The sequence below is a fragment of the Plecotus auritus genome (genome assembly GCF_963455305.1).
Source record: "Plecotus auritus genome assembly, chromosome: 7".
Classification (NCBI taxonomy): domain Eukaryota; kingdom Metazoa; phylum Chordata; class Mammalia; order Chiroptera; family Vespertilionidae; genus Plecotus; species Plecotus auritus.
The window spans coordinates 142,304,891-142,326,725 of record NC_137774.1 but is presented as its reverse complement, the minus strand read 5'-3'; the positions used below and the strand labels follow the sequence as shown (position 1 = coordinate 142,326,725).

At 36.6% G+C, this 21,835-nt stretch overlaps 1 protein-coding gene across 11 annotated transcripts in view; it reads left to right on the top strand.

Moving 5' to 3' along the window:
• The window catches only part of ERBIN (erbb2 interacting protein), a 108,046-nt gene that overhangs the window by 46,731 nt on the left and 39,480 nt on the right, over positions 1-21,835 (top strand). For all 11 annotated transcript variants that reach the window (XM_080677623.1, XM_080677622.1, XM_080677625.1 and 8 more), the window contains 10 exons: positions 1,242-1,320; positions 2,889-2,978; positions 7,634-7,690; positions 10,439-10,502; positions 11,360-11,434; positions 12,331-12,475; positions 13,435-13,507; positions 13,815-13,944; positions 14,278-14,393; positions 16,767-16,836. In XM_080677623.1, the coding sequence (XP_080533749.1) occupies positions 1,242-1,320; positions 2,889-2,978; positions 7,634-7,690; positions 10,439-10,502; positions 11,360-11,434; positions 12,331-12,475; positions 13,435-13,507; positions 13,815-13,944; positions 14,278-14,393; positions 16,767-16,836 (899 nt within the window). The remainder of the gene's footprint in view (positions 1-1,241; positions 1,321-2,888; positions 2,979-7,633; positions 7,691-10,438; positions 10,503-11,359; positions 11,435-12,330; positions 12,476-13,434; positions 13,508-13,814; positions 13,945-14,277; positions 14,394-16,766; positions 16,837-21,835) is intronic.

Below are 21,835 nucleotides of genomic sequence, written 5' to 3'. Positions count from 1 at the left end.
GCCAGCCTGATCGCCCCCAACTGCCCTCCGCTGAGGGCCTGATCACCCCAAACAGCCCTTCCCTGCCAGCCCGATTGCCCCCAACTGCCCTCCCCTGAAGGACTGATCACCCCCAAAAGCCCTCCTCTGCTGGCCCGATTGCCTCCAACTGCCCTCCCCTGCCATTCTGGTCACCCCCAACTGCCCTCCCCTGCCGGCCTGGTCACCTCCAACTGCCCTCCCCTGCAGGCCTGGTCACCCCCAACTGCCCTCCCCTGGCGGCCATCTTGTGGCAGCCATCTTGCGGTGATGTGGGGGTGTCCATCTTGTGATGACGTGAGGGCATCATGCAAGGGCCATCTGTGCTTTTATTAGTATAGATTATCAATATTGCCATTTCCCTACCTGCCTCATGAGACTGCTAACCACATTTTGGACAACCAGTCTGTGTATAGGAAGTATATAAATTTAAGGTATTATTATTCATCATTATTTCTTAAGGAATTCATTTTTATTATCTTTTGCATTCTATGATAAAACTGGAGTGTTAATTTATGCGTCTTACTAGTAATTTGCTTTTCCCTTTTGTCTCTATAAAGTTTTGGTTTGTTGTTACCTTTTTAAAGCAATAAAAAGTTGGCCAAGCTGCTATCCCAAGCTTTTGCAAATAGCAACTGGGGTTAAAGCAATTATCTGTTGCATTCAAATGGCCTATCTTCTTGAGAAGACTAATGAGAATGATGATTAAAACATATCAAAGTGGTAGATGGAGAAAGCTTGTGAGGAGGGGAGATAAAAGAACTGAACACTATATAGTTATTAATTCTTCCTGTATGGGCACACTTAATAAAAAGCCAAGAATTATAAGGCAGAGAAACTAGAAAGAATAGCTTAGATAAGCAATTTTAAAATGGTGTGCCACAAGAATTTTTAAAATGAGCAATACCTGACTAGTCAAGGTCACTGATCTCTTTTCCCTTGGATGTCAAATAAAAAAATGACAACAGCCAACACAACAATAGCCATCTGGTGTGAGTGAATCAAAATCATATCTATTTTTTGACACATCAGCAAAAAACATTTTTGTGTGTGCTACAGAATTTAAGTAATTAGTTCATGTGTGCTATGAGTTGATAAAGGTTGAAAATCATGCTTAAATCTTTCTGATAATGGGAATTTACCTGGAACTTAAAAATTGTTTAGACTGGTTTCATGTAATAGGTTCTTTTAATTTGATAATTAATTATTTGTTCATTTTTTAGGAATACAAGAGTTTCCAGAGAATATAAAAAATTGTAAAGTTTTAACAATTGTGGAGGCCAGTGTAAACCCTATTTCCAAGTAAGTTCTTCTCTGTTGAATTATGTTACTTTTGTAAATTACTATCACAACATGAATAGTAGTTTAACATACAACTATGAAATAGTAATAGAATGTTACTTTCTATATTGAAATCAACTTCCAGTATTTGTCTTAAATCTATATAAAATTTGTTTTAGATTAAAATGGAATATTTTAAATAATCTTTCTAGCCCCATATTTTGCAAAGGTAAATTTGACATCCAGACAGATAATGCAAGTGTTTTGCTCCAGATTTTACAGATAGTTAATGTCTGAAATGTGACTAGAATTCAGGTGTCCTTGCTCATTGTTGCTGACACAAGATAAGAATGTCTTCATCTGCAAATCAAATGTGTGGCACACTCATACTTTTGAAAGTAGTAAGCTGAAAGGTCAAGGAGGGAAAAGCAACAAAAAGTGGAAAAGTTATATACCAGAGGTCATATATATTCTTTTATGATGGTACTGGCTAAACACAGAACACTTTCCTGGTGCCAACACTGTTAAATTTTGTAAAAATGGAGTGGTGAAGCAAAAGATGAGCAGAGTGAAATGAAACATAGACTAGGATTGCTAAATTGAAAGTTGAAACCAGCTTTCACATAGTATAGTAATGTACTTAATGAGTTTTTCTAAAAATACCATTTCTTTACTTGCTGTGGAAGATGGAGGAATGTGACCTAGGAGAGAAGGAAGATGAGTCAAAGACTGATGAATCTACTGCAAGAAAGTTTTGTACTTGATAAAATCCAGAACAAACATATAAAGATTGTTTTATCCTCGTATGAAAATATTGCTCTTGCATCAAGTTCTAGATCTGTGATTTCTTTTGTAAGTCAGAGGGAATACAAATTAAAGCTAATACTTAAGAGGTTCTCATAGGGCTTTAAAATGTCATTGAGCTTTTATATTATTTTTTTGTGCTTACTATAAAATTATAAAATATTTGATTATTTTGGGGCTTAATATTGAAACTGAAAATGATCTAAACCGGTAGTTCTCAAATGGGGATGATTTTGCCCTAAAGGTTTATTTGGTAAATTCTGGAGACATTTTGGGTTTTCATAGCCTGTGGTGCCACTCTCCTGGCTTCTAGTGGGTAGAACTAAATATCCAACAATACAGAATATCCAACAGTACAGATGACAGCTTCCTCACAACAAAGAATTATTGAGCTCCAAACGTCAATACTGTCGAGGTTTAGAATTCCTTATCTAGTCCTTTGGATTGATGTTAGCCAAGGAGAATTTTAAGAGTGCCTACAGATTTCATAATTATGTCTTAAATTCTGTGTATTGTGGCTCATTCAGAGCTGACAATTTTGTGCAGATTTTATCTTAAAGACAAATACTGCTTCACTACCTTTTAACAAAGAGATACAGATACAAGCTTTGAAACAGGTAAGTTATTACAAAAGGCAAATTTCAATTTGAGGATCACTTGTAAAAGTAAAGAGGGAACTATTATCTGTTAAGAATATGTGTTGGTTAGACAGATTCTTAGATTTTAATAAGAGACTGAAATTGTGTATGTGAATTTAACTTAAAATTCTGGTATATTTTGTATAGGCTTCCCGATGGATTTTCTCAGCTGTTAAACCTAACTCAGTTATATCTGAATGATGCTTTTCTTGAGTTCTTGCCAGCTAATTTTGGCAGGTAAATCATAGTTTTTTCTAAAACCTTTTCTTGTGAGCTCCTATAAAGTTTTAAAACTATAAGTTGCTTTAGTAATACTGTTAATTATAGTTTCATAGGCTCTTTTGTAATTATTTTTAAGCATTGTGATTTTTAGTTTCTTCAGAACTTATTTTGACTTTGAATTTATTTTTTCCAAGTTAGCAATAAGCAGTGAAATATTTAAAATGAAAAGTAATGTGAAACTTGAATTGTTTTTTAAAACATGCAAAAATATCCTGTCCATTGTGGGTCAGTAGTTGAGCATTGACCTATGAACCTACAGTTTGATTCCTGGTCAGAGCATATGCCTGGGTTGCAGGCTCAATCCCCAGTGTGGGGCGTGTAAGAGGCAACCAATCAATGATTCTCATCATTGATTTTTCTATCTCTCCCTTCCCTTAGTCTCTGAAATCCATAAAAATGTATTTTAAAAATATAAAGTATGCAAAAATAGAGTTTAAATGGGGGTAATTTCTGCATATTTGAAATAAGGAATGCTTTATTCTTTGCATATATCTTATTTGAAAATGATCTGATTATTGGTTTATGTCTTCTCCACTAGAATCAAAATTTATGAAGAAAAAAATGTGTCTGGGTTTTCCACCACATTATTTCCTCCTCCCCCCAACATCTAAATGTTTTATAGTCCCTGAGTAATTTTTTTAAAAGAAAAGATGAATCATTATTATATATCAAATTATAATTTTTAAATTAATTGCTAGAGAAACTGCTATCCAACTACATGTTAATTTTAGAGTCATCTTTTTTGTCTAAAATTAAAGAAAAATATCATATGATCTCACTTATTTGTGGAAACTTTAAAAAAAATCCCAAACCTCCAAGCTTATAGATAACAGATTGGTGGTTCCTGTAGGTATGTGTGGGTGAAGGTGATAAAAAGGTACAGACTTTCAGTTAATTTACAATACAGTATCGTGCACATTGTAACTAACATAGGTAAGTCATGGTGTATAATATACAGTGTGGTGACTATATTTAGTAGTTACTGTATTGTATATCTGAAAATTACGAATAGAGTAGATCTTTTCTTTTTCTTCCTTTTTTTTTTTTTTTTTTTTTTTGGTTAATCCTCCCTGAGGATATTTTTCACTTTGATTTTTTTTTTTTTTTAAGAGAGAATGGAAGGGAAGGAGGGATGGGGAGAGAGAGAAACATCGATGTGAGAGAGACACATTGATCAATGGATCGGTTGCCTCCTGCATGCACCCTAACCAGACCAGAGAGTGAACCACAATCCAGGTATGTGCCTTTAATCATGAATCCAACTGGCAACCCTTTGGTCTTCAGGCTGATGCTCTAACCATTGAACACACCAGCAGGGCATGAGAGTAGATCTTAAAAGTTCTCATCACAAGAAAAGAATTTGTGACTATGTATGGTGATGAATATTAACTAAACTTATTGTGGTGACCATTTTGCAATATATACAAACATGAAATCATTACATTGTATACCTGAAACTAGGATAATGTCAATTATCCTCTACACTAATAAATGAGAAACATGCAAATTGACTGTACCTCCGCTACACCCACCAGCCAATCAGGAGCGAGTATGCAGATTAACACAACAAATATGGTGGCCGCCACAGAGCTGGAGCGAGCAGGAGGCTTGGGTTGCCCCTGGCGAAGGAGGAAGCCAAGTTTTCCACCGGCCCTGGCCTCTGCTCAAGGCTACAAAGTTTCAATTATAGAAGATAAATAAATCCCAGATACCTCCTTCCAGCCTGCCCTGGCCTCCGCTCAAGGAGGCACTGACAAAAAAGAGAAAAGAAAAACGAGCTGGCAGCTTGGGTCACCAGGGGGGCGTGGCCAGGCACCCCAGGGGGGACCCCCACCCTGAAGGGGGTGTGGCCAGCCTGAAAACAGCCCTCAGTCCCTCACCTAGGCTGGCCACACCTCCATGGGGTGAGGGTCCCCGCTGGGGGGCTTGGCCAGCCTGCAAACAGCTATCAGCCCCTCACCCTGGCTGGTCAGGCACCCCAGCAGGGACCCCCATCCTGAAGGGGGTGTGGCCAGCTTAAAAACAACTCTCAGCCCCTCACCCAGGCTGGCCACGCCCACCCAGCTGGGACTCTCACCCCATGGGGGCATGGCCAGCCTGCAAACCACCACAGGCCCCTTGCCCAGGCTGCCCCACACCCCAAGGGAACCCCTACCCTGATCCGGGACACCCTTCAGGGAAAACCATCCAGCCCCCACCCATGCACCAGGCCTCTGTCTATACTAATAAAAGGGTAATATGCTGATTAGACTGGGAGACGTTCCAGGATACCTTCCGGACATTCTTCTGGACAAAGCCATGGTGGCAGGGCCAAGGTAAAGGCAGTTAGAGGCCAATAGGGGAGGGCAGTTTTGGGTGATCAGGCCAGGATGGGATGGCAGTTGTGAGTGATCAGGCTGGTGGGGCGTGGGGCCATTGGGGGTAAGCAGACCAGTAGGGGGACCAGTTGGGGGTGAGCAGGACGTCAGTGGGGGTCAGTTGGAGGTGATCAGGACAGCAAGGAGGGGAGGGCAGTTTGGAGTGAGCAGGCCAGCAGGGGGGGCAGTTGGTGGCGAGCAGGCCAGTGGGGAGGGAAGGTGGGGGCGAGCAGGCCATCAGTGGGGGCAGTTGAGGGCAGGCACACTGGCACAGGGGGCAGTTGGGGGTGATCAGGCTGGTGGGGGGCATTTGGGGGCAAGCAGGCTGGCAGCGGGGGGCAGTTGGGGGCAAGCAGGCTAGCAGGGGGGGGCAGTTGGGGGTGAGCAGGCTGGCAGGCGGGGCATTTGGGGGCGAGCACACTGGCTGGCATGGGGGGCAGTTGGGGGTTATCAGGCTGGTGGGGGAGGCATTTGGGGGCAAGCAGACTGGTGGTGGGGGGCAGTTGGGGGCGAGCAGGCTGGCAGGCAGAGTGGTTAGGGGCAATCAGGTAGGTGCGTGGTTAGGAGCCAGCAATCCCGGATTGCGAGAGGGATGTCCAACTGCCGGTTTAGGCCCGATTCCTGTAAACTGGAAGTAGAACATCCTTCGAGGGGTCCCAAATTGGAAAGGGTGCAGGCTGGGCTGAGGGACACCCCCCCACACACCATGCACAAATTTCATGCACCAAGCCACTAGTATATAATAAAAAGCTAATATGTAAATTGACCGAACAGCGGAATGACTGGTCACTATGACACACACTGACCACCAGGGGCAGACGCTCAATGCAGGAGCTGCCCCCAGTAGTCAGTGCATCCCACTGGGGGAGCGCTGCTCAGCCAGAAGCCGCGCTCATGGCTGGTGAGCACAGTGGCAGTGGCAGGAGCCTGGACTGCAAGAGGGTGCAGGCGAGGCTGAAGGACCCCTCTCCCACTCCTCTCCCCCTCCCCCCCGGGCTTCTGGTATTTCAATAAAGAAAAAAATAGCCGAAACCGGTTTGGCTCAGTGGATAGAGCGTCGGCCTGCGGACTGAAAAGTCCCGGGTTCGATTCCGGTCAAGGGCATGTACCTTGGTTGCGGGCACATCCCCAGTGGGAGGTGTGCAGGAGGCAGCTGATCGATGTTTCTCTCTCATCGATGTTTCTAGCTCTCTATCTCTCTCCCTTCCTCTCTGTGAAGTATCAATAAAATATATTTTTTTTAAAAAATAAATAAAATAAAATAAAATAAAGAAAAAAATAATTCTGGGTAGTGTTGCAGCCCAGTGACTACATTGTCATGCTCCATATATTTATATACATAAACATATTTGTATGTGCGTCTACACATACACAGATAAAGGTTATATGCTTGTTGGATTCCTTTTCTGTATCTGACATTTGGACCACTTATTTTTATTGAAATATATTTGACACACAACATTGTGGAAGTTTAAGGTATACAACATGTTGATTTGATGTATTTATATACTGTGTAATATCATTGCTTTGTAGCATTAATTAGTAGCTCTGTACCACCTAATCTGATCATTTTCCCTCTAAATTTATTGGAAAATGCATCTTAGTAGTGCTGGAGGATATCTCCTTTTCCATGTCTCCTTGTGTTCCCTTATGGTTTTCTCTCTGAGCCAAGCTCTGTAGTTGAATTATTATTCAGAGATACTTAATAATTTTGGTAGGTATTTTCGCAGGCATGAAGTGCTCTAGGTTTGATATTTAGGGACAGTCACTTGGTACTGTGAATATGTCTGGAAGTATTTACTCCCTTCCCCCCTCCAATAATTCTGAAGAGCAGAAATAGCCTTTTCTTCCTTTGAATTACTTTGTATTCCTGTGTAATTTTTAATACAGTATTCTGCATATTGTAATTACATAATAAATACTGATTGCTTTAAAACTTAAGAGTATGGCCCTGACCGGTTTGGCTCAGTGGATAGAGCATCGGCCTGCGGACTGAAGGGTCCCGGGTTCGATTCCGGTCAAGGTCATGTACCTTGGTTGCGGGCACTTCTCCAGTGGGAGGTGTGCAGGAGGCAGCTGATCAATGTTTCTCTCTCATCGATGTTTCTGACTCTCTATCCCTCTCCCTTCCTCTCTGTAAAAAATCAGTAAAATATATTTTTAAAAAAAAACAAAAAACTTCAGAGTATGGTATTAACTTGTTAATTCTTTGTCTTTGTCATAGATGCTTGATTTGTTTTCTTTGTTTTGCAGATTAACTAAACTCCAAATACTAGAACTTAGAGAAAACCAGTTGAAAATGTTGCCAAAGTAAGTACAGGTGCTGTGCTTTCTAAAATTTAATTTAGAATTTTTAATTAGGTCCTTAGAGAAATATTAACTTTTTAATATCTGAAATACAAGTGCAAATTATTTTAAAAGACTGGCATTTGTGGTCATATTTATATTAGTTGTGGTCAGTGTAAAAATCTGTGCATCTATATTTGGCATTTAATAGTGATTTCATAGTCTCTGGAACACAGTCTTGTGTGACAGAAGTCAAAGTAATAAGTATGTAAAACTGGCTTGAGTCCCAAATAAAAGTCCCAATTCATATATACCAGAACTCTTACATGGTACTCACTGGAGAAATTCAAAGGGTCTTCGTGTGAAGTCTGATAACTATAGTTCTAAGAGCCTGTCTGGTTTTTCAGTCTATTGTAAATGAGAAATGGGGTGGAGGGCCCCCTACTGGTAAGTGAACATCAAGAAGAGATGGCAGTCCAAGAGCAAATAAGATAAACAGATCTACAAATTCAAAATACACTATGTAGTCTGTTCATTTATTGTAGAAATGTCTTAAAACACCCTGAATTCATTGCTACATTTTTTTACAGTTTAGGGATTGGCAAACTATAGTCTGTGGTTAAATCTGGCTCACTGCTTATTTTTGTAAATAAAGTTCATTGGAACCACTTTCATTTACATATTGCTTATGGCTGCTTTTGCTCTGTAGTAGTAGAGAGAAGTAGTTGTGACGGAAATTACATGCAAAGATTAAAGTATTTATTATTTGCCCCTTTATAGAAAATTTTGTTGACTCCTGTTACAATTTGTTTGTCAAAAGTTAATTGTCACCTCTTCAGAGAAGTATCTCCAGTTTCCCAGGAATTAGTTGTTCTGTTTACTCAACTTCTGGGCACCATGTTTACTTAATTGTTATGACATTTACCACACGAGTCCCATTTTTTTTTTTATACATTTCACTCCCTTCTTACCTGACCAGCGTATGTAAATATGTATCTTGCACTCATGTACTTACATCTTCCTCCTTCCCCTACTCCCCATGACTATAATCTTTGAGGGCAAAAAGCATACCTAGTTTTTTGAATATATATTTTTATTGATTTCAGAGAGGAGGAGAGGGACAGAGAGATAGAAAAATCAGTGATGAGAGAGAATCGTTGATTGGCTGCCTCCTGCACAACCCCCACTGGGGATTGAGCCCACAACCTGGGCATGTGCCCTTGATTGGGAATTGAACTGTGACCTCCTGGTTCATAGGTCGATGCTCAACCACTGAGCCACGCCAGCCAGGCGAGCATATCTAGTTTTGATTCACAAAAGACATTATGTATTAGTTCAGTAATTGTTCAGTGCAAGAATGATTGGCATTTTATAGTGATAGTTGTGATTATAAATTAAGTGGGAATTAAAGTTGTGAGTATAAATTAAAGTAGGAATTAGACTAAGGTTTAAATATGTTACATATTTGGTATTGTCATTGTCTCCTTAATTCAAAACTTGACTTTTTTTCTAAGAGGTTTGAATAATCAAAATGTACTTTATTTACTGAATTAGCCTACAGTTAATATGATCTATCTGATCATAAAGAATTCACTGATTTTAACTCAGTGAATTTTTACTCCTTGGCTTCAAATTTGCAAATATAATTCTTTTCTGTTTGGTTGTGTGTTTTTTTATGACTTATGATTAGAACCTTTGAAGCTTTACAAAATGTGGCATTCACATTTTCTTAAATCAGTTTTAAAACAACTTTCTAAGGATGTCATTTGTAAATTTTCTAATACATTGCTTCTCTTTTTGTTCCTTCTTTTGTAACCTTCCCTTGTTGATATGATTAATTGGTACATGTGAATTTTCTGTTACCTTGTCACAGCACCTCTTTACTTTTCTGAAATGTCCACCTGATAACAGCATTATGGACCAAGGGTTAAATATCATAGCATCTAATCTTTCGTGAGAAAGATCCTGGAAACACCTTTTGCTTTGTTATGAAGCAAACTAGAACTGGCTTATAGGTTTCCTGGGACAAAGACAGATAAGAGTAAGGGAAGTGAATTGTAGTACCTCATAGTACCTGAAAACAAACAGACTTCAGTAAATCTAAGTTAAATAAAGCAGCTTTGAGAAAAATTGGTTTTGTGAGATGAATTAAATTAGAATTGGTAGAATGGCATATTTAAAATGGAAGCATTGGGGAAAAGTAATGTTAGGTCCATAACACAGTGACATTACAATTATGATACGTGTTTTAAATTTTTTCACTAAAAAGCCAGAGAAACATTTGTTAGTTTATTTTACTTACTGTTTCTAACCTGTTAAATTTCCAAACATGATAGAATTGCACATGCACATTATCTTTTATACTGTATTTTTACTGTAACTTTTCTATGTTTAGAAATACCATAGTGCTCCAGCTACCTACAGTATTGAGTACAGTAACATGCTGTATAGGCTGTAGCCTAGGAGCACTAGGCTGTACTATATAGCCTGTAGGTGTAGTAGGCGTAACTATCTAGATTTGTGTAGGAATACTCTGTGATGTTCAAACAATGACCAAATCACCAAACATTTCTCAGAACATACTCCCGTCATTAAGTGAGACATAACTGTATGATGACTTCTTTTTCTTAGAAAACTATTTTTATTTTGTCAACATAGGAAAACCTATACATCAGTAGAGATTACATAAGAATGTTTTACACTGTTCTTTTGAAAGCTTCCATGTAATTGATATTTTGTATACTTAATTCTTTATTAAACCATTGTGCACAGAACCATGAATAGACTGACCCAGCTGGAAAGATTGGATTTGGGAAGTAATGAATTCACAGAAGTGGTAAGTTCTCACCAGTCGTACTGTCCATAGGTCTTATATTTCATCAAGAACAAAATGTGAAAATTAATGTATTCTCCATTTTTTTAAGTATGAAATTGGGTAAAGATAAACACAATTTTGAGAGATAAGATATGAAAGTTCGTAACAGAGAAAATTAACCAGATAGAAACATTTGACAGGAGTGAGGATAAAAAGTTAAAATTAATGAGAAACCCATGTACAAAGGTAACCAAAAGTTTTTAGGCATAGGGAGTAGAAAGTTTGAGAGATTGTAAGGGAAAAACAAAGTTTCATCAGACTAGAATGCATAACAGAAAAGTGCTACTTCTGGTCAAAACTCTCAGGGGTATTGCTTAGGAATTTATTCAGTGCTAAAACTGAATAAATTTTACTTACTAGCTAAAGGGGAAACATTGAGTGAAACAACGGTTATTGTTGAGTTGAAGAAGTTATTAAAAATGTTTACATTATGTCTGCAGGTTTGTTTGTTTTTAATTGTGGTAGATTTCAAATGATAGTGTTGAGAACAAGAATCCTGCAGCACTGCCAGCTGCATGATTGCCCTGTGGATATTGTTTTGTACATTTGCTCACTAAATACACTCAGCTTCTCAGTGAGGCTTTGGGTACTCGTTTTATTTTAAAGACTCTTTCATCTTCTTACATTTTAATTGAAGGTGATTTATGATTGGTTTTACTGTGTGTTTTAGAAGACTTTACTGCTTGTGAAAAAATATATATTCTATGCTTCCCAAATTAACTATTGTACTCTCTCAATATATGTTTTATTATATTTTCCAAATAAAAACATTCAAGTAAATAATTGGATTCCCTCCTCTTCCTTCTAAATCCAAACAGCCTGAAGTACTTGAGCAACTAAGTGGATTGAAAGAATTTTGGATGGATGGGAATAGACTGACATTAATTCCAGGGGTATGTATATCAAATTTTAAATGGCTTTCCTTACTTCTCTGTATCCTTTGCAGTTTTATTAATTGTATACTTTGAAATCATTTTTACTTGGTGAAAATATGGATGGTTATTTAATTCTCAATAGTATTAAATAGTTATAAACAATTTTTTTATTGCTAACACATAATTAACTAAAATCAGAAAATTTTCACAATAAACTTTTGTAAAATAGTCTTTTTGTTTTTTGTTTGTTTGTTTGTTTGTTTGTTTTTAATATATTTTATTGATTTTTTACAGAGAGGAAGGGAGAGGGATAGAGAGTTAGAAACATCAATGAGAGAGAAACATTGATCAGCTGCCTCCTGCACACCCCGCACTGGGGATGTGCCCGCAACCAAGGTACATGCCCCTGACCGGAACCGAACCCGGGACCCTCCAGTCCGCAGGCCGACGCTCTATCCACTGAGCCAAACCGGTCAGGGCTAGTCTTTTTTTAATTCCATGCAGTGTGTCCTTCCCAGTGGTTGCAGTTGACTTTGTAACCTAATTCAGTTTGTCCATGAAATTGTTCAAGTAGAGTATTTTCCATGTAGTTTCTGTCTTATCAACTGACATTTTGTTCGTTCCCATACCTAAAGCATAAGAATCCCTGTATGTGTTATCTCCCTTGCCAATGATGGACAGCTGAGTTCCCAAGAAAAGTATGTGTCCATTGTCACTCTGCTGGGCTAAAATTAGTGGGAACTCTTAGCTTTATTACTAAGTACATAACTAATGATTTTTTTTTCAATTGTGAGTTTCCTCTCTCATATAAAACATTTAATTATAAGTTATAACTTGGTATTAGATTCATTACCTAAATGTTTTACAGATCATTTACTGTTGATAGTCATTCGATCTTCTTTTTTTACTTACAGTTTATTGGTAGTTTGAAACAGCTCACATATTTGGATGTTTCTAAAAATAATATTGAAATGGTTGAAGAAGGAATTTCAGCATGTGAAAACCTTCAAGATCTCCTATTATCAAGCAATGCACTTCAACAACTGCCTGAAACTATTGGTTTGTATTGCTTTCTAGTTCATGTAATTAATTTTTAATAATGTAAAATCTGAGAAATTAAGTTGTTGCCATTGTTGAGATAGTTTTACTGTACTGCTGAAGTCACAAATCTTACTCGAATTTTTCCTAATTTACTAATAATTTTTCCTAATTTACTCCTTTGTTGACATTACTGTAATAAAATTTTTTTTAAAAGAGGTTAATTGATCCAAACTTGGTTTAATTTTTATCATAGCCCTTAATCTGATAACTTTTTTCAGTCTTACTTCATTTTAGACTCACAAACACGAGACACCAGTTTAGCAAATTTTATGAGAGTCTATTTATTCATCTAGTTGCTTGTCTGATGATGCATCAAGGGAATTAAATAATTTTGATTAAAGAATCAGAAAGTTAAATCTTGGCTTCTTTGTGATGTTTAAATACAAAATATTTTTACATGTTTTTCAATTGAACTACATAGTTTTTTTAGCTCAGGTTACATTTTTAAAATTCCATAATTTATTCAGTATGTTTATTTTAAATTAAGCTCCATTTTCTTGCTTTAGTATTTGTTATTCATAGAATACATAGAATAGTTTGTTACACACCTATGAAAGCTACCTTCATACTACCATTTCTTTAATTCATTAATACCACAAGTTTGTATTACATGTTTTTACTATGCATGGCATTATTTTAAGGAGGAGGACTATAACAGTGTACAAAGCAAACAAAAAGTCCCTACTCTAATGATGCTTACATTTCAGAGGGAGTTAAATAGGTAAATATACACTAATGTTAAGAGGTAATATGTAGGTAAAAATTGAAAATATATGCTAAGGGAATAGAGGGAAGGGGTTTGTGTAGTATCGCCAGGTTGATTAAGAAAATTTTATGATTAATGTCAATGTCATTTGTGTCATTGACTTGCTTATAGTTCAAACTGGAAAATTGTGTATTATTTCTTCCCTCAATAGGTTCATTGAAGAATGTAACAACTCTTAAAATAGATGAAAATCAATTAATGTTTCTACCAGACTCTATTGGAGGGTAAGATTTTTGTGAATTAATAAAACTAGAAGATTTTACTTTCACTTAAGCATGCCATATATATTTTCAGATAATTGCATAAATACCATCTAAAGGAGATTTCATAAACATTTAAAAAAGCAACTGATTGCAGGTTTGGTATATTTATAATAAAGATAAATAGATTTTTTATTGGTGAAGTTTATCTTAGTGGAGACAGAGTTTTGCTAGTTTCTTTAAAGTCAAGTTCAAAAGTTCCTAGGTTCTTAAGTTTTGGATTATATATAAGAAATATTTCTTAATGCATGTTTTTTTTTCTTAATTAAAGGTTAGTATCAATAGAAGAACTGGATTGTAGTTTCAATGAAGTTGAAGCTTTACCTTCATCTATTGGGCAGCTTACTAATATAAGAACCTTTGCTGCAGATCATAACTACTTACAACAGTTACCCCCGGAGGTACTGTATTTTAACTTTCTTTTGAATTTTCATTTTTTTTTCTAATTATTTATTATAGTTATCTAGTATGGTTTTATTTTCTTTCAGAAATAATTACGTAACTAAGTTATTTTTTTAGCTACATTGGTTTATAAGAAATACCAGAGATAATTTTCTTCATACATGAAAATTAATAATTAAAAATAAAGGGAAAATATAAAATTAATAAAGGGAAAATAAAATTTGCTTTTATAAATGAGAAAAGTATTTTTCATAACTTTTGAAAATATTTTACTTATGTCTGTTTAGCAGAAAGCCATATTTCTGATCTCCAGTTTTATGTTTCTCTTTCAGATTGGCAGCTGGAAAAATATAACTGTGCTGTTTCTCCACTCCAATAAACTTGAGACACTTCCAGAGGAAATGGGTGATATGCAAAAATTAAAAGTCATTAATTTAAGTGACAATAGGTTTGTAATATGTATTCATTGGTTTGTTTATAGAAGACATTGATTGGATAAAATTAAAGTTTCACTATATATGATAGAAAATCTAATACATGTTTTTTTATATATACTTATTTTTAAATAGAATTTTTATCTGAAATAATGATGTAATTTTACCTGATTTTAATTATACTGTTATTTGTCACAGTTCTTTTTTTTATGTTTTTATTGATTTTTAAAGAGAGAGGCAAGGAGAGGGATAGAGTGATAGAAACATCAATGAGAGAGAAACATCATTGATCTGCTGCCTCCTGCACACCCCCTAGGAGGGACGGAGCCTGCAACCCCTGACTGGCAATCGAACTGGTGATGTCTTGGTTCCTGGGTTGATATTCAACTACTGATCCACACCAGCTGAGCTTCATGGTTCATTTTGTATTGACTTTAGTTATGCAACCTTTATTCTATCCTTTATAGCAATCTTTTTTATTCCTAAAGTCAGATCTTCACCTTAATACTGCTATTGAGCAAAGCAGCTTTTAATGTAATCTGCTTTCTGTATTTTTCTGAGCAAAGGTGTGATTAGACATCCATCTTATAGCTTGGACAATATAGCCAAGGTGTAGAGCAAATAGATCACTAGGGCTGCTAAATTGTAACAAAGTTTAAGGTGAGAACAATAATTTTTCCAGAGGTAAAGGTAAAATACAGTAGTCCCTCCTTATCCGTGATTTCACTTTTTGCGGTTTCAGTTACCTGCGGTCAATTGTGGTTCGAAATATTTAATGAAAACGTTCCAGAAATAAGCAATTAATAAGTTTTAAATTGTGTTCTGTTCTGAGTATAATGATGAAATCTCAAGCTGTCTCACTCAGAGCATGAATCATCTGTTTGTCCAGCATATCTACACTATATATGCTACTTGCCCTGTTCATCACTTAGTAGCCCTATTGTTATCAGATCAACTCTCACCGTATCACAGTGCTTGTGTTCATGTAACCCTTATTTTATTTAATAATGGCCCCAAAGCACAAGAATAGTGAGGCTGGCAATTTGGATATGCCAAAAAGAAGCCATAAAGTGCTTTCTTTAAGGGGAAAGCTATGTATATATTGGGGGGGAAGCGGGGTGGAAGTGAATATAGGGTTTGGTACTATCCTTGGTTTCAGGCCTTCACTGGGTGCGGGGGTGGGGGTGGAACTTATCCTCTGTGGAAATGGGGACTTCTGTAATGATAAAAGAGTGTTTCTAGAACATTTTTACATTTTGCTTTCATAGTTTCTTATAAAGTATTCAAAACAATCCTATGAAATAGTATAACAGGTATTCCCATTTTGTAGAGGAGAAAATTAAGACTCAGATTTAATGAGCTTTAATGGAAACCCAGTTTTCTGACTAGATAGGATATTCTGACGTCTATTTTTTTTTTTTTTTTTTTTTTTGTTAAGAAGAACCACTGCCTTAAAAAAAATTAAATCCTTGTTTTAGCCCATACATTGTACCCTAAAACTAGGGCCCTAGGTTCCAACAAATTGCCTTGGAAGATGGGTACAAAAGTGTAGATAAGTGTAAGACAGAAGGTTGCCCTGGCTGGTTTGGCTCAGTGGATAGAGCATCGGCCTGCGGACTGAAGGGTCCCAGGTTCAATTCCGGTCAAGGGCATGTACCTTGGTTGTGGGCACATCCCCCGTGGGGAGTGTGCAGGAGGCAGCTGATCGATGTTTCTCTCTCATCGATGTTTCTAACTCTCTATCCCTTTCCCTTCCTCTCTGTAAAAAATCAATAAAACATATTTAAAAAAAAATAAGTGTAAGACAGAAGGTTAAAGTAGACATTCTATTTTAAATAGGATTCTATTCTAATTTAGCATTCTAATGAGTTTTATATTACTTTGTTTTTACTTGTTATAATGTTAAAATAGTCCTCTTGAGTATGAAAGTGCTGGCTCACAATGAAATGCAGATCAGTGCAGTTTCTATAACAAGCTGTCACTATGAGTGCTTCCTATAACAGTTTGTTCTCTGTAAATACAAATAAAACATCCAAAGCAGTTTTATGAGACATTGCTTAATGTGTTCTTGTCTTTTCATTAAGGTAGGAATAGTTAATATTATTTCTTATTAGATAATTTTTTGAGGTTGTTGGATTATCCATTCCCCCTCGACCAAATTGATTCAATTGAAGAATTGTATCTTAAAAACTGATTCTTATAAAACCGAGTAATATTTAGTTTTATGTCCCATTCAAAGACCTATATTGTTTTTTTTTCCTGAATTAACTGTTTTCTCCTATTTTCGTATGCAGTACCATAACATTTTTTAGAAGACCCTTCAATTTATTCTAATTTTAACATTTCTCATGTTAAAGTTTAATTTTTGTGTGTATATTTTCCAATAGGTTAAAGAATTTGCCCTTTAGCTTTACGAAGCTACAGCAGTTGACTGCGATGTGGCTCTCAGATAATCAGGTGAGCATTCTGATTTTATAAATTACTGAAGTTTCAATTGTTCTAACAGTTATGCACTCTAATTTATATAGTATTATTTGAGAGCAGTTATACTGGTGAACACACGTAAAAACGTATTATATTTTTAAAAAAATCTTAGAAAATATTTACATGCAGATAATTTTAGTGAAATATGTGTAGATTTTTAAATAGTAAATTCTGTTGGACCTGTCTGATTTCTGCTAAATCTGTAAAAAAAACAACACATATTATTAGGTTATGAGGTCAGACACAATACTCCCTAACTTTTTAGTTTTTATAGTAATTCTCTATGGCATATATCTGTAGAAATTTGGTAATTTAAATTATACTTCTAATTAAGCACTCTCTCATACCTTAAGGAAGTGTTTCTAAGGGATTAAGAGTTATACCTTGGGCTTTTCTTTGTTTGGTAAACATTTATTGAAAGCTTACAGCAGACCACGAACTACTCTGGAAGCAGGAGATACATTGGTGAAGCAAATAAACTCTTCTTGCATCCTTATTGAGTTTACATTCTCATGGGAGACGAATAAACAAATATCTATGTAATGTTTCAGAGCTAAAGAAAAATCTTGATGGGCATTAGAAGAGTATCAGGGTTGAATATACTATTTGCTGATTTTTCTCATAAAATAAATCTTAATACTTGACTTTCAGCAATGCCTTATAATAATTTATTTAAAGCTGTATTTTCCTGAGGTTTAGATACACTGGTCTCATGAGGTATTTATAAGTTCAGTAGTGACATTTGCTTCAGGGACTGTATTATGTCTTTCTTTTGGAGTATATTAACAACCCTGTTGTGTACTACAGTAAAGTAATCCACTTGTCTGTGTATCAGGATTCTCCAGACTTCTTAACTGAGGATCCCTTTCCACCTACCTCTTACTAAAACCCTAAAAGTCTTAAGTTGATATTGATCCACACTTATGAATCGGACTGTAGTATTTACTTGTTCAGAAAATTAGGAAAGGAGATAGTAAAATGATGATATCTTTGTTTTTATTATAGCTTGAACACAAGTGTGTCCATGTATTTGGAGCTCTTAACTATCTGATCTTTCTTAATTGAATTATTTATATTTGAACCTGATTTGAAATTTTGCAGCCAGCTTCACAAAACAGGGCTCTGGCGTATGTGAATTTTTATAGTGTGAATGAGACGTAACTCCCAATCTTGCGGATACTTAGACTGTTAGTAAATAACACTGTGGTGGATAAATCATTGCTAGCAGATTATGCCAGGTGACTCAGTATCTAATATAGTTTCTTCATATTTGCATTGTTCTATTCTTGCTTCCATTTGTTAATTACTTCAATACAAAAATTATGGTGATGAGAGTCTTAACGTTTTTCTCAATTTGACAAAATAGTAAATAGTAAAACATACCTACATAGCTATAAAGCCTCCCTAACAGTGTGACCCAGACGTTTTACTACAAAAGAACAGAGTATGGTGGAGAAGGTATGTGACAATGGTTTGACTATGAATTACGAAAATAAAGTGCTCCTGAATATTTCACTGACAATGTAGGGAGTATATCTATAAGCAGTATATGCAATAACATAATTTTTCATGAGTGTCTCTGATGGCTTGAACAGAACAATTGATTATTCCTCATTCATTTTGCCATTCTCACTTAAGAACCGTTTATTGAACAACTGCTTCATGCCAGGCAAACTAAGGTCACTTTAATACAATGTGGTAAAAGTAGAACTAAGGCTTCAGCATCAAAGAAAGGAAGCATAACTTGGGGATGTAAAGGCAGGTTTCCCAGAGGAGGAGATGCCTGCAGTGCCTAATTACTTTCAAAAGAGTTACAGGGATTTAAACAAAGGAAGGGGAAGAGAGTTCTAGTTAGAGAGAATATCATGAGCCTAAGTATTTACTGGTGCATCAGTCTAGTATATTCGGTAACTCTACAAGTAGTTCACCGTGACTAGAGCATTACCTGTTAGATAGAAGAATAGGAAATGAGGCCAAAGAAGTATACAGTGACCAGGTCATAGAGCATGTTGTATGCCATGCAAAGGAGCTTGTATTATATTTCAAGAATGGTAAATAGACTTTTTTTTTCTTGCACGTCAACTCTGATAAATTAATAAGTGGCTCTGAAAGATTGTTTTAATGATTCTGAAGCTATATTCAGGCTCAGTTGAAAATTGCTGTGATTAGGGTCACTGTAATTTATTGTCCATATTAGGCTAGGACACTTGATAGTGAAAGAGAGGCATATAGTCATTGATCAGTTATTCATATATGTCTTCAATTTAAGAGGAAAAAGTGATACATGTGAGTCCTCCTATAGGAGATAAGGAATCAGTGTCACATATGAGCAGGCAAATGCTCTGATCAGATTGATATTTTAGAACAGTAGTGGGGAATGTCCGGTCCGCAGGCCATGTAAGGCCTGAGAAATAATTTGGTATGACCCTGCCAAGGCATTAGGGGTGAGTTAATTAAATGTTTGAACAAATATAATAGGCTAATTTTAAAGTTGATAATTTTGTATGGCCTGCAAATGATGTTATAAATATCCAAATGGCCCTCAGCAGAAAAAAGGTTTCCCACCCTTGTCTTTTTGGGCTGTGTTATGAAAGATGGATTTAGCAAAGGATGATGCCAGGTGTGAAGGCATGGGAGACTGGTTCGAGGGCATTGCCATACTTAAGGCAACAGAAAATGCTGCCTTGAAATAAAGTAATGATAACAGTGCTAGGGAAGAGCCAGTATATTTAAGGCATAACTTAAAAAGTCATGTCAGTACAACATTTGAAGAGGGCATGTATGTGAGAAGAACGGAAGTGAAAGCAAAAATGATCCTCAAAAGTTTTGCTTGAGTGACTAGGTGGAGATGAATACCATAACCAAAATAAGGAACCACAGAGGAGAAAATATGTTTCTGGGAATATGTTAAGTTCCAGTTAGGTATACTGCATTTGAAGGACCCTAACATTGAGGTAGGCATGTATAGAACAGTTTTAGTGGCCATAAGACCCCTGGAACTTAATTTTAGGCTATGGTTTCTATGTACTTGATTTCTCCTTTTAATTTCTAACTTCTAGGGATTTCTCAAAATTACTCCTAAAGGCGTAATTTCCTTTTTCCCAGTATCATAATATAATTATTCCTTTTAACTTGTAAAATTTTTTTACTGAAAAGATTTGTGGCGCAAGAAGAAATAGAAGATTTATCCCATCATCTTAATCACTTTTTCTAGGGGGCAATTTCATGCCTTTGTTATTTTCTCAAAATTGATTATTTAAAATGTTTTTAAATGCTAGGGATGGATGAATCCTAAGGACTACTATCATTTAAGTGGCAGGTGAGTTAATAGTCTTAGAAAGAGTGACCATAGAGGTAGAAGGAAAACTATGCGGTGGTGGTTTCAAGTTAAGGATGAAGCAACTGGCTTAAAAGGAGTTGAATCAACTACCAAAAAAAAAAAAAAAAAAAAAAAAAAAAAGGAGTAAAATGAAACACTTGGAGGCTATTGCTATTCAACAATGATTGGGTAACCAAAGAGATCAAAGAAGAAATAAAAAGCATTCTGGAAACAAATGGCAGTGAAAACACAACAATTCAAAATCTATGGGACACACAGTGAAAGCAGTCCTGAGAGCTCTACCCTCAACCTCAAAAAATAAGAAAATATGCTAATAAGTTATCTAACCCTACAACTTAAAGAATTAGAAAGAGAGCAACAAGAAAAGCCCAGAGTGAGCAGAAGGAAGGAGATAATAAAGATCAGAGCAGAGATAAACGACATAAAAGACCAAAAAAATAATACCAAAGATCAATAAAACTAACAGCTGGTTCTTTGAAAGGATAAACAAGATTGATGAACCTCTTTCGAGGTTCACTAAAAAACAGAGAGGACCCAAATAAACAAAGTTAGAAATAAAAGAGGTAAAGTAACAACTGACCCTACAGACATACTAAGGATTATAAAAAAAAACTAAAAAAAAACTAGAGACCCAGTGCATGATTCGTGCACTGGTGGGGTCCCTCAGCCTGGCCTGCGGGAATCAGGCAGAAAGTGGCTCTTTGACATCCCCCAAGGGGTCCCAGATGGTGAGAGGGAGGCCAGGCTGAGGGACCCCACTGGTGTACAATTGGGGCCAGGGAGGGACTGCAGGAGGGCTCCAGGGCATGTCTGGACCATCTCGCCCAGTTCCTATAGGGGCCAGCCAGCCAGGGAGGAACCACATAAGGTTGGCCGCCCAGGGAGGGTCCGCAGGAGGGCTCCAAGGCATGTCAGGCCTGTTTCACCCAGTCCCAATTGGCTGGACCCCACCAGCAAGCTAACTTACCGATCAGAGCATCTGCCCCCTGGTGTTCAGTGCACGTCATAGCGACTGGTCGAACAGTCATACACTTAACATATTAGGCTTTTATTATATAGGATACTACAAACAACTCCAACAAACTAGACATATTCCTAGAAAAATATCAGCTTCCAAAACTCAATTAGGAAGAATAAAAAAACCTGAGTAGGTCGGTAACTACTGATGAAATTGAAACAGTAATCAAAAAACTTCTGGCAAACAAAAATCCCTGGACTGGATGGCTTTACAGGGGAGTTTACCAAACATTTGAAGAACTAAAACCTATCCTCAGATTATTCCAAAAATTCAAGAGGAAGGCACACTTCCAAGCTCTTTCTATGAAGCCAGCATTACCTTAATCCCAAAACTAGATAAACATACTACAAAGAAAAAGAATTATAGGCCAATATCCCTGATGAATTTAGATGCTAAAATCCTCACTGAAATTCTAGCAAGTCGGATCCAGCATTACATTAGAAAGATCATACACCATGACCAAGTGGGATTTATTCTGGGGATGCAAGGATGGTACAATATCCGCAATCGATAAACGTGATACATTACAAATTGAGAGACAAAAATTGAGAGACAAAAATCACATAATCTTATCAATTGATGCAGAAAAAGCATTTGACAAAATCCAATACCCT